This window comes from Fundulus heteroclitus, chromosome 13, assembly GCF_011125445.2.
Source record: "Fundulus heteroclitus isolate FHET01 chromosome 13, MU-UCD_Fhet_4.1, whole genome shotgun sequence".
NCBI lineage: Eukaryota > Metazoa > Chordata > Actinopteri > Cyprinodontiformes > Fundulidae > Fundulus > Fundulus heteroclitus.
The window spans coordinates 24,186,987-24,200,310 of NC_046373.1; the positions used below are offsets into that span (position 1 = coordinate 24,186,987).

The following is a 13,324-nucleotide window of genomic DNA, read 5'->3' on the forward strand; positions in this document are numbered from 1 at the left end:
TGTCTGATTCAAGAAAGATAATTTCTGAATAACATAAATATTTTACAATAAAAACGTCAATCCTAGTCTCTGGATGGATAATAAAATAATGATTTATGACATGAAAATTAAAATCAGTGACTTCAAACAAACTTTTAAGCTCTTTAATAAAGTAGATGGAGACCAGGAGTTGATGAGTAAATCTTTATTATTGAATAGTGACCAACACGACAAAGCAAAGATGACTGAGTGAAACTAGAGAATAATCAGGAGAGAAAAAGTGAGAGCAGTCACAGATTAAAGCCAATATCAGTGTCTCAGAGAGTGCGGTCAGGACTGGGAACACTGGTCTCTCCTCAGCGTCTGTGTGACTGCAGTCTGGGAGCCCTGGGTGGCCTCACAGGTCACAGAGCCCACCTTCCTCCACTGGTCTGCAGGGAGCCTCAGGGTGCTGCTCCAGCTGTAGAGGCCGTCCTTCTGCAGCACCCCGGGGCTCCTGCTCTGCTCCCAGCTGCTGCTGCTGCTGCTGCTGTCGTCCACCTTCCAGGACAGACTCCAGTCTGAGGGGAAGCCCTTGTTGGCCAGACACATGAGGGTGGCCTTCCCCTGCTGCAGCTCCTCACTGGAGGGGGGCAGCACCGTCAGGGTGGGACGGGCATCACCTAGGAGACACCAATCAGGTTAGAGGACAGGAACTAGAATCTAACAACATTCATTTTCAACTCTTGTCCTGTTAGAGTTGATTTTCTCCATAAAGAAGTTTCTGACAGATGTCTTTCTGCTCTAACAGCCACTCAGCTCACGCTATGTTTCACTTCCCTTTCAAAATTGTTCATGCATATCAGCTCAGGATGGCTCAGAATACAGTTTGAACTAAAATGTATCAGTACTGACTCACAACCAGTATATTGCGTTTTTACCTTATATTCAAAATAACTTCGGTTTTCATTTTCTTTAAAAATGGAATAAATATTTGTATACAGTTCTGTTTATCACTTAGTAAAACATCTTAGAAATTTAAACTGTTCAGAAGCTCTGATCAATATCAGAAGTTTTCTCATGTCTGTTATCAGTACTTTGAGATTATGCTTCAAATAACTCAGTAACAAAAGGTTTATTCTTGGACGACTGATCCTTATTGTCATAACGATTACTCTTCAAATTGTTGACATTTTACTTCCAGTGTTGCTTTAAACTTTAACCCCTGTTTTATTGGTCGTATTTAAAACACAGTATAAGAAAATAACGAAAACAAAAATATAGTTTCCACTTTAAACAGGGCACACAGCTATAATTAAAAACATCCAAACATTCACAGAGGCTGATTCCACGACCCAAAGTCCTCCACAGACATACAAACTGATAGAGCTGCTGTACAGAAACCGTTGACTGCAGAAAGACACAGTTTTCATACATTTTTAGACTAAACTAAACCGTCAGCCTCAGATTATCCACCAAAATTATCACAATTTAGTCTCACCCTTTATCAAAGTGAGATATAGTCAATTATTACTGAATAAAAGCTTTTACTGTGACTTACTTCCAAACTCCAGTCTGGTTCCTCCACCAAACGTGTACCACAGTGATACAAACTGATGGAGCCGTCGTACAAAAACCTCTGACTCTTAGAGACACGGCTCTCTGACTCTGAACACAACAAACTCTAGATGAAGTTTGTCTGCACACCTCAGCTGGTGGACACATTTTCATTGATTATATTTTTTTCCTGACATGAAGACTATCTCATTCTGTTTCTACTATTTAAACAGTTAAAACCTTGTTTTTCCTAAAAAGTGATCAGTATAAAAGGAACTTAAAATAAAAAGGTACATTTTTTAGAATGTACAAAAGAAAACAGCCATAGAGACAACATATTCCTTAGCAATACATAATCAATTTATTTAACAAATGTGTGAACAAATAATCAGATCCAAGGCCAGACAGAGGAGCGTGGCCTTCCCATCCTGCAGCTCCTCAAAGGAGGGGGGCAGCAGCATCAGGGGTGGGAGGACTGGACCCACTGAGGGAGGAGACAGGTGAGCATCATTAATGAACTTTGGTGACATCCAGGATTCAGAGCTGAGCTAAAGCTTTCAGTCTGATAAATATCACTTTAAACACACTCAAGAAACTAGCTCCACACTGATGCATGTGTGCACGAAAGCAAACTAATGGAATAATTATAAAATATATTTTTTCATTATTTTACTATCCACACTTAATTTTTGTCGGATATCAGTGGGAACTTTAAACAAGCAATAAGCAAAATTACATTATTTTAGATAGAAAGAACTCAAAATAGTTTTGTGAAGAACTAAAGGTGTCTTTCTAGATGGATCATGATGTGACGTGACACATCATCTCTGTGTTGTTCTCCAGTCCCTTGTTTACATGGCTGGGCCGGCCACACATGCATGTACCAGCATAGAAGAGCTGCCACTCAGGACTTAGCCCTTCCCTTACCTTAAAACGCTACTGCCACGTTCACCTGAAGAAGATCAGCACTAGTTATTACTAAAAAAGACAACGTTCTTTGGCAAAGAAGCTGTCAGATAAGGAAAGAGACAAAACAGCATTAACATTGGCCTCACGCTTCCAAGGTGGAGATGTTTGAGAGCAGAAGAAGCTCCAGTTTAGCTTTTCTCCTCCGAACAGATACAGGTTGCAGGACGGATTTCACCTTGGTGCTGTGGCTCTGTGGAGGAGCAACGTTAAAGCCAGGATCAGGCTGGAGTTTCTCCACAGAGAAACACAGAACAAGGAGGATTTTATGCAGTTGTTGGGTTTTAACATGATTTTATCTCATGTGTCGGACAAGGGAGAGTTGCAATATAAGGACCTCCGCATTTAGGTATTTTTAACTAAATGATGCTTGTTTTTAAATAAATTGCTTTCCTATGATTAGATTTTTTTTGTAAATAAAGTGTTGTTAAACAGGTGAGTAACAGCATGAAGTCAAATGTTGGTTTTTGCTGGTGTTACAGTCTTGTCAGACTTGTATGGCCATGTTGAATCGATTTAATGGAAGGCTACAATTGCAGGATTTGGGTTAATTGTTCTAGTTTCACCAGCGATGGACCAGGCATTACTGTTGTGAGGCGAGTAGCCGGTAGCCATGCTAACACAGATAGCATTGTTGAATGCAGCCCTGCAGGCTTGTGAGCTGCTCGCCGTGATCCTCGCATACATTCAAGGTATTTTTTTATTGACAAAATATGTAAAATTGAAACTAACTGTTCTGTTGCTTAGGTTGTGGAGGTAGAGAGAGTCGTGGCTTTACACACATCTTGCTTTGGTCTACAGACAGTGCTCAACAGCACACCTAGTGGTGAAACTTTGATTATTGCTCCTATAAAATGAGTAGAGATTAATTTGAATACAGGGCATGTAGACATATTTAATAAATTGAAATATGTGATCTGATGAGTCTCATTGATGAGACTGAAAATACCTTTTGAAAATCAAATTTTTAAGCAGGTATCAAATCTCACTTTCTCTACTATTTTTACTAGTCTGACGTAAAATTATAATCTTAAAGACAGTGTCGTCATTACCTGTAAGTGGAAAATCATCATAATTACCAGAAATTAAAAAGGCTAGAAAACCCCTTCTGTTTATAAGAATTTCATGTAGTGAATAGACTAACTGAAATAAATGAACCTTATAATAATAATTTTGTAATTTATTGTGTACTACTGCATTTATTTCCAGAATAATATTTAAATGCGTGTGATCAGGGTTAACTGGGAACAAAGATGGCCCAAAGATCTTTCAATATGATCCTTGGTTTATGTGGAATATAATAAATTTCTCAGTAGTGGGATTCATCAATCACTTTGGTTGTAGTAAAACAAGATGTTATTTAAAAATATTTCACAGCTATTGTCTTCAGTGGTATAAACAGTCAGCATTTTCTTTTTGAGTAAACTTTATTATTAATTAATTTATGTTTGTAGTCAATAATTAAAAAAATGTAGTTAATATCTGTTCTAAAGTTTACCAATTTGATACAAATTTAACAGTGTAACAAAAACTGTCATATTTTAAGAAAATTAACTGTCTTGGATTACTTTTCTAAACTTAAGGATTTAAGAATACATAGTCATGACAAAATTGTGTTTTTAGTGATTACTACATTACATTAGAAATCTGTGCTTGCTGATAAATGTTCAGAAGCAAAAAGTCCAGAACAACAAAAAACAACCAAAGTACCAAAGAAGTCCCGAAAACACATTTGAAACATTCACTCTCTATTCCTGCAAAAACAGATTTATTCATAAATAAAACCTCCTCAGCATCAGTTATACAGACTTTACCGTCATTCACAATATACATTTAAGTAAAATTTTGTTTCAAGGATCCGAGTAAAAAGAGAAACGGGAAACGTTTATTTTCAGTTGTTCTTCATATTAAAACGTTTTAAAGACCTAAAAGTACTAAAGCTACAGAAATCTTCCAGTTTAATTTAAGATAATCAAGAACTTTTTAAAAGTTCCTCTTTTAGACTTTCTCCTTAAACTGGTCTGTTCGAGGAGGAAAGCTGCTGCTAGCTGAGCTCCATGTGACTGACTCTGTGTGTTTGCATATGTGTCCTGCCTCTCTGCTCCCAGCTGTTAAGAGGTCAGTGTTGATCAGTGGCTGTCCAGGCCTTTCAGAGCCACTGACACACCAGCAGCACAATGATGATGTTACTGACTCTACTGCTGACCACCCTGGGGCTCCTGCTTCACGGTGAGACTCTCTGCTCAGAACTGCTTCTAGGAAGAAATCAGCTTCAGGACAATTAGACTTCTGCCATCATGGAGAAATACTGAAACAGGATGCTGATGATTTCTTTCATCTGTTAACAGATTATCAATAATTTACAGTCAATTTGTCTCAATTGCTGTTTTTCATGTTTTCCAGGTTCATCAGGAGACATCATCCTGACTCAGAGTCCTGGATCTCAGTCTGTTGCTTCAGGACAAACGGTCTCAATAAAATGTAAGACCAGCACGGATGTAGGTGGCAACCTTCACTGGTACCTTCAGAAACCATCAGAAGCTCCTAAACTCTTGATTTATTTAGCTACAACTCGTCAGTCTGGAGTTCCAGCTCGTTTCAGTGGAAGTGGATCTGGTTCTGACTACACTCTGACCATCAGTGGAGTTCAGGCTGAAGATTCAGGAGTTTATTACTGTCAGCAGAGTTGGAGCTCACCGTTCACACAGTGATAGAACGTCGTACAAAAACCTCCCTCAGCTGGAGAGGAACTGATCTGACTCCACAGCTGCTCTGAAACTGAAACACTAAACGTTTCCCCAAAATGTGTTTATTTCTTTACTCGGATATATTTTTTTGTCACTAAGTAGTTTTTAATTTTATTCCCTGTCTGATTAAAAAGACAAATTAGAAATTAAAGTTTTCACAGTTGTTAAACTTTTAATCATCAAATACTAATTTTAATACATTTATTCATTCATTCATCCATTTTCTATTCACTGAGTAGTTTTTTAAGATCTTTCTTAAGTCAGCATGAGAAAGTTGTGAGCTTGGAAAGATGATAAAAAATAACAAAGTTAAACGATACTTATATAATAATGTGAACTTATTCTAGTAAAGTTTAACAGTGAATCAATGAATAACTTCAGCTCTAGTTCATAAAAAATAAACCCGCTCTTTAAAATGCTGTTAAGAGGTCAGAGTTGATCAGTGGCTGTTCAGGCCTTTCAGAGCCACTGACATCAATAAGATTATTAAAATATATACGTTTTATCAAATTATTTAATTATACAAGTTGAACCTGATAATTTCTTATTAAATGAACTCTTAGTTCTATTGAGAGCAAACACTCAGCAATTTTAATGTCATGTTTTTTAAATATATAACTTAAAACATGGTTTTATGTTTCATTTAAAAAAATGTGGTAAATGTTTATAAATTGCGTACATATTTTACATAAATCAAAACAAATGGTAAACCATTGCCTTTGGACAGATTTTTTACATGGAAAGAAATCAGTGGCTTCAAATTAACTTTTAAACTCATTAACAAAGTAGGTGGAGACCAGGAGTTGATGAGTAAATCTTTATTGATGATTAGTGACCAACATGACAAATCAAAGATGACTGAGTGAAACTAGAGAATAATCAGGAGAGAAAAAGTGAGAGAAGTCACAGATTAAAGCCAATATCAGTGTCTCAGAGAGTGCGGTCAGGACTGGGAACACTGGTCTCTCCTCAGCGTCTGTGTGACTGCAGTCTGGGAGCCCTGGGTGGCCTCACAGGTCACAGAGCCCACCTTCCTCCACTGGTCTGCAGGGAGCCTCAGGGTGCTGCTCCAGCTGTAGAGGCCGTCCTTCTGCAGCACCCCGGGGCTCCTGCTCTGCTCCCAGCTGCTGCTGCTGCTGCTGCTGCTGTCGTCCACCTTCCAGGACAGACTCCAGTCTGAGGGGAAGCCCTTGTTGGCCAGACACATGAGGGTGGCCTTCCCCTGCTGCAGCTCCTCACTGGAGGGGGGCAGCACTGTCAGGGTGGGACGGCGTTCACCTAGGAGACACCAATCAGGTTAGAGGACAGGAACCACACACCTGGTAATCAAAGAGCAGATATGGGAGCAGCTTTACTGTGTTAGAAATTACTATTTTATATATACAGTAAACATCTTTATCTGCTCCACCAGTCACTTCCTGGCACATTGTTTCACTTCCCTTGAAGGAACCTCTCATGCATATCAGCACAGACTCGTCAGGCATCCTGAAACTTCTTAAAATGGATTATAAAGAAAAATATGAACTGAGATGTAAATCTTCCTTGACCAGAAATGATCTTAATTTGAACTGAAATACTAAGTTACTTAAAAATGAAACAAAACATAATTTCTTGCCCTTCATGCCAGACAGTCTCTAACTTATTTTACACTTTGCAACAAGGAGGAAATAACAAGGTTAATCTGACCCTTATAGTAAAAGTAAATAATCAGATACACATGAGCATCATTTAAATTTGACATCACAAAAATAATCAGAAATATAAACCTGTAGTTAGATTGCAAAACCAAACTTTTTTCTTTGTCCACCATCATTGATTAACTGAGGTGTCTTTTCAGCCTCATTGTCCAAAGCTTAAAACACAAACAGCAGTTTTAAGAGAAAAAGGTTTCAAAAATATTTTAGTGATTTTGAAATTAAATAAATTCATAAAAAAATTAAGTAAACAAGTACTTATGGACAGTTGGAAAAAATCTAAATAAATATTTCTCTGTATCCCAACAATATCTATGTTATCATTTATTTCACAAAGATGTTAAATTGTGACAGATACTCAGAAACTTACTTCCAACATCCAGTCTGGTTCCTCCACCAAAAATCCTCCACAGTGATATAAACTGATGGAGTCGTACAAAAACCTCTGACTGTTAGAGACACGGCTCTCTGACTCTGAACACAACAAACTGATTCTGGCTGAAAACACTAAACAAGTCCTGTTGTATTTTTACCCATTTTAACCTGACTGAATTGTAAGATGTTATTTCTGGTACTTTATATTTCTGGCAAGAACTGGAAATTTTGTTGTTTACTCAAATAAAATAATAAAAGCTTAAAACGTTTTTTACAGCTCAAAATCTCCTAAGTTGAGAGACTAAAAACTATTCTGAATAAGCAAACTCATGTAGTCATGAAATATGTCAAATATTCAACTTACTTCCAAGCTCCAGTCTGGTTCCTCCACCAAACGTGTACCACAGTGATACAAACTGATGGAGCCGTCGTACAAAAACCTCTGACTGTTAGAGACACGGCTCTCTGACTCTGAACACAACAAACTCTACATGAACAGTTTCTGCCTGGAAAACACAGATGGCTGATAGTTTTTAACAATCAGATTTTTTTCATAATTTTGTTATAGACTTTGAAAATACAGTATGTATACACATGTTTCATCAAAAGGGACAAGAACTTTAAAATGAAAGCCTCATTTTTGGGGAATATGTTTCTTCAGGAGAGAAAAGGACAAATAAAAAAGTAACATGGAAGAGACATATTCCTTATCAACACATCATTTTTTCACTGAAAGATTATTGTATCAAATCATCAGATCCAAGTCCAGACAGAGGAGCGTGGCCTTCCCATCCTGCAGCTCCTCAAAGGAGGGGGGCAGCAGCATCAGGGGTGGGAGGACTGGACCCACTGAGGGAGGAGACAGGTGAACATCATTAATGAACTTTGGTGACATCCAGGATTCAGAGCTGAGCTAAAGCTTTCAGTCTGATAAATATCACTTTAAACACATTCTAAATGTTGACTTCATCGTAGTGACATAATTGTTCAGAAATATGACTCAGTGATTAAAAGATATTATGTTCATCAAAGTCCTCACTTTACTAGTAAAATTGGAAAAGTAGAAATAAACACACACATCCACAACATAATCAGATTTAACTGAACATGACTTAGAGCACAAGATCTTCCAAAACCATATTTGTATGAAATGTTATAAAAAAAAATTCAGTTTAAATTCAGTTATTGCATCTTTTGCAGTCATTATTTTAAAGCCTACAGTTGAAATTTCTGTACCTAAAATCAATAAATGTGACATATCTAGTAATCATAAAAAAATTATGACAACCGGGGGATAAATTTCTCTAAAATTCAGCTGACATTATTTTTCTAAACTGAATTTAGCATTTTTAAAAACATCATTAATCATGAATAAGTTAGAACTTCTCAGATCTGAAAAGATATTTATCAAATTAAAATGTGTCTAATTACTCTTTTTCAAATGTTTGTGTTTAAAATTCTATAAGCAATATGTCCAAAACAGCAAAAACTAACAGATTCAAAATCACATTCTAAACATTTCCAACCCATTCCTGCATGAACCTCCTCCTCCTCATCATCATCATCATCATCATCATCATCATCATCATCACCCTGATCCCAGTTCCTGCTGGAGTCAGTCAGAGCATTTCCATAGAGAGGCACTTTGCATCAGCAGCACCATGCTCCAGTGCTCTGGGAGAGTTTATAGTCCTGAGAGTTGAACACTGGAGGACTGACAGCTGTCCTTCATCACAACAGAAGACACAGAAATCCTCCTCATCAAAAACATGACTTTGATCTGCGTCCTCATCTGGACTCTCCTCTGCTTCACTCAGGGTGAGGAAAATCATTTTTCTGTCAGGTGAAAATCATCTGGAGTGTAGCTGAGTTTCTCCTCACCATCTCATGTCCAGTGTTTCTTCTCTCTCCTCAGGGTCTGAGGGACAAAATGTTGTTGTGACTCAACCAGCAGCCAAATCAGTGCAGCTCAGTCAGACTGTTACTATTGACTGTAAGGCCAGTCAGGCGCTTTCAGCATCTCAATGTGGCACTCGGTCGCAGCTCTGCCTGGCCTGGTATCATCAGAAACCTGGAGAAGCTCCTAAAGCTCTGATCTACCTAACATCATCCAGATGGTCAGGAATCTCCTCCAGATTCAGTGGAAGTGGAGCAGGGAATGGATTAGACTTCACTCTGACCATCAGTGGAGTCCAGGCTGAAGATGCTGGAGTTTATTACTGTCAGAGTTATCATAACATCAACAGTCAGTGGTTGTTCACACAGTGAAAAATCATCGTACAAAAACCTCCCTCAGTCTGACTGAACAGAAACTGAACTTTGTCCTGCAGCTGGAATCTGCAACAGACACTGATACAGTTCACTGAACACACACATTAAAAACACACAGCATTTAAATTTATCAAGCGTAATTAACATTAAAACTATAAGAAAAAAAGGTGTGGTCCTTTAAATCTTTAGATAGTTGAGGAAGCTCTAACTTTAAGAAAATATTGGAATATATTTTTCAGTCAACTCTTTTTATGTAAATCGTGAGGACAAAAAAACAAAACAACACCAGCAGTAAAGCTTGTTTAATCCTTTTGTTCCACCTTTCAAACCCAATAAATATACATTTAAATGAGAAAATTAGTTCTATCCATCCATCCATCCATTTTCTTAGCTGCTTAGTCCCTCATGGGGTCACGGGGGGGGGGGGGGGGGGGGGTAAAATTAGTTCTAGCCCAACTGATATCTAATGTCTTGCTAAGGTCTGGGAGTTTCTTTAATGTTTTGGTAATCATGTGGTAGGAATGGACATTTAAAATTAACCCTGAAGAGAACATAAGCACTGATGATTAAAAAAGGCTGATAAAACTAATTTTATAGAGGTTTTTAGTCATTTTTAAAAATCTGATATGTTTTATTCCAAATATATAGCTGATAAAAGAAAAATTAAAACCAAAGATTACAAAATGTTGATATAAGATAACCTGCTATAATTCTTCTAACATCCATATGAAGTCTAGCAGCTTATTTTGTTTTAGCCCACAGTTAATGAATTATACAGTTTTCTGATATTATAATTAATATCCAAATCATTTTAAGACCTGCTCTTGGATTCTTTTATAACCAGGTCAATACTCATGGCAGATGAACAAAACCATTTTTTTAAGAGATTTATTAGGAAAGACAAGATGATCTGGTCAAAAGATTATTTTTACATCGTGTGTGTCATCAGGTTACAAAAATCCCCAATTTTAGAATCTTGCTGTGTGAACCATGATAAGGTATAAAAGTACTGTCATGACCGTCTAGAGTGAGCACCCAGAAACAGACCGTAACAGAGATGAAGTGAATATTTCATTTTGGAGAGCTGGACTCAGAGTGAAAATGACATGTAGAAAAACAAAAATTAAGCATGAACGGATAGGGAAACAACCAGAGGGATCGAATAGGAGGAACCACTGATAAGAACATTAAACCAAACTGTGTAAATACAGGGAGGAGAGGGAGAGAGAAGGCACGAGGACCAGGTGGAGGAAATCAGCTGATAATGATCACTCAGGTGAGGAAGATGAAGGCAATTAAAAAGCTGAGGGAGGGGGAGAATGATAGACAGGGAGGAAACACAGAAATCTAAAAGAAACAGTTATATGGGAATGATATAGAAAGAGCACATCAATTTAAATAGTTGGGGATCTGGTTTGATAAAAAGCTTACATGGAAAATAAATGTAGACCAAATAGCGGAAGAGTGTAAAAGAATTCTAAATATAAATTGAGAAGCTTGAGTGGCAGAGAATAGGGTTCTGTTGAAAAGCCTTAAAAACTGTGTACATTGGACTAATATGATCAGTTCCTTCTTATAGATGCATCATATAAAATTCAGCTTTAAAAACTTTATCAAGAAAACTAGATATTATTTAATATCAGGCTTTGAGACTTTGTTGTGGAGCTATGAAAGCAACTCTAGTTTCTGCGGTGAAGGTTGAGATGGATGAAATGCCGCTAGACCTTAGAAGATCACAACTAGCAACAACTGACTTGGCAAATCTTAAAGGTCATACCCAAAACCATCGTCCACACAGTGTCCTCAGACATTGTCAAGAAGAACAAAAAAAAAAGTAAATCAATTGTTTTGGATGGGTAATTCAGAATAAAATTACTAATAAAGGAATGGCTAACTCTGAGATAGGATGTAAAGAGGTGGACAAATACAGAAAATAAATATTCAGGATACATTTAAATCTTTACTGATGCTTCTAAAGTGATAAACAATAAATAAGGCGTATCTTTTGTTTTCTAGATTTGGATGTTTGCATAAAAGAATGTCACATAAATGAACAATGTTCACAGGAGAACTAACGACAATTCTGACGGCATTAGGATGGGTTGAGGAAGTTAGAGAAAAGGAGGTCATAGTTTGCTCAGATTCAAGTAGCACACTAACAAGTATTCAACAAACGCATTCAGATTAAAGACAATATATTGCTGCAGATATAATTCAGTCAGTTTTCAGGATTAAAAATAACACAACAGAAATCAGGCTAATGTGGGGAATGAGTTGGCTGACAGGTTTGCAAAAAGTGCAGTATTGGAGACTTGAATATGAAAATAAGAAAACATGAGATTAAGAATAAAATTAGGGTCTATGTTAAGAAGAAATAGCAAGAGCAGTGGGACAAATAAGATAAGGCTAGATCTTTTTTACAGTATCCAATAGAACGTGGGTGAATTCAGGACATGTAACAAAATAGAGAAAGAAGAGAATATTCTATCAACGATGATATTTGGTGACACAGGACTAAATGCCACACTTTACAGTAACCAACAGGCTTCATGCAGGTTTTAGTGTGTATTGTTGGAAGCTGAAAACTGTAGAACATATTTTCTTGGAGTGCCATAAATATTTACCTGAGCGAGACGTTTAAGTCAGGAATCTTCTGCATGAAAATAAAACAAATTATTAATAAATGAATTACTGTAAATTCATGTGGGGACATAGATTTTGATGATATTTTTTAGATTTTTAAAAAGAACAGGCACATTGGATAGAATACAGTTGTGAGAGACAGCTGTGATCGATACTCCGGTGTAGAAGGTGACTGTAATGCATCTTGAAGTTGTTTGCCAACGGCCATAAAACCACAAGAAGAAGAACAAACTAATATAAACAAGGTACAAACTAAACACATATTAAAGAATAAATAACTAAAGACATGATACATAAACACCAATTGATATAAGAAATATAAAAGCTATAGATTTGCTTCAGTTTTAGTTAATAAAGGATTTTTTTTTTTCAAATACAACTTTTTCTAAATATTTTTTTTAGGCTTTCTCATTAGACTGAAATGAGGAGGAAAGCTGCTGCTAGCTGAGCTCCATGTGACTGACTCTGTGTGTTTGCATATGTGTCCTGCCTCTCTGCTCCCAGCTGTTAAGAGGTCAGTGTTGATCAGTGGCTGTCCAGGCCTTTCAGAGCCACTGACACACCAGCAGCACAATGATGATGTTACTGACTCTACTGCTGACCACCCTGGGGCTCCTGCTTCACGGTGAGACTCTCTGCTCAGAACTGCTTCTAGGAAGAAATCAGCTTCAGGACAATTAGAATTCTGCCATCATGGAGAAATACTGAAACAAGATGCTGATGCTTTCTTTCATCTGTTCACAGATTATCAATAATTTACAATCAAACATAATTTGTCTTAATTGTTTTTTTTTTTCATATTTCCCAGGTTCTTCAGCAGACATCATCCTGACTCAGAGTCCTGGATCTCAGTCTGTTGCTTCAGGACAGACCGTCTCCATCAGATGTAAATCTAGTTATTCTACCAGCTACCTCCACTGGTACCTTCAGAAACCATCAGAAGCTCCTAAATTCCTGATTTATGAAGCTACAACTCGTCAGTCTGGAGTTCCAGCTCGTTTCAGTGGAAGTAGATCTGATTCTGACTACACTCTGACCATCAGTGGATTTCAGGCTGAAGATTCAGGAGTTTATTACTGTCAGCATAGTAGCAGCTATCCGTTCACACAGTGA

The 13,324-nt window shown here is 37.3% G+C and overlaps 5 gene segments (V, D, J or C); 3 read left to right on the forward strand and 2 right to left on the reverse strand.

Moving 5' to 3' along the window:
* Positions 1–169: 169 nt before the first annotated feature.
* Positions 170–7,357, reverse strand: LOC118565508. The segment is given in 2 exon segments: positions 170–641; positions 7,293–7,357. A coding segment is annotated over 1 exon segment (261 nt).
* LOC118565490 lies at positions 4,527–5,192 on the forward strand. The segment is given in 2 exon segments: positions 4,527–4,710; positions 4,885–5,192. Coding segments are annotated over 2 exon segments (360 nt in total).
* On the reverse strand, positions 6,113–8,862 carry LOC118565447. The segment is given in 3 exon segments: positions 6,113–6,506; positions 7,662–7,713; positions 8,824–8,862. Coding segments are annotated over 3 exon segments (426 nt in total).
* A 166-nt stretch (positions 8,863–9,028) lies between these two features.
* Positions 9,029–9,565, forward strand: LOC118565448. The segment is given in 2 exon segments: positions 9,029–9,115; positions 9,213–9,565. Coding segments are annotated over 2 exon segments (402 nt in total).
* Positions 9,566–12,652: 3,087 nt separating this feature from the next.
* On the forward strand, positions 12,653–13,324 carry LOC118565258. The segment is given in 2 exon segments: positions 12,653–12,836; positions 13,020–13,324. Coding segments are annotated over 2 exon segments (357 nt in total).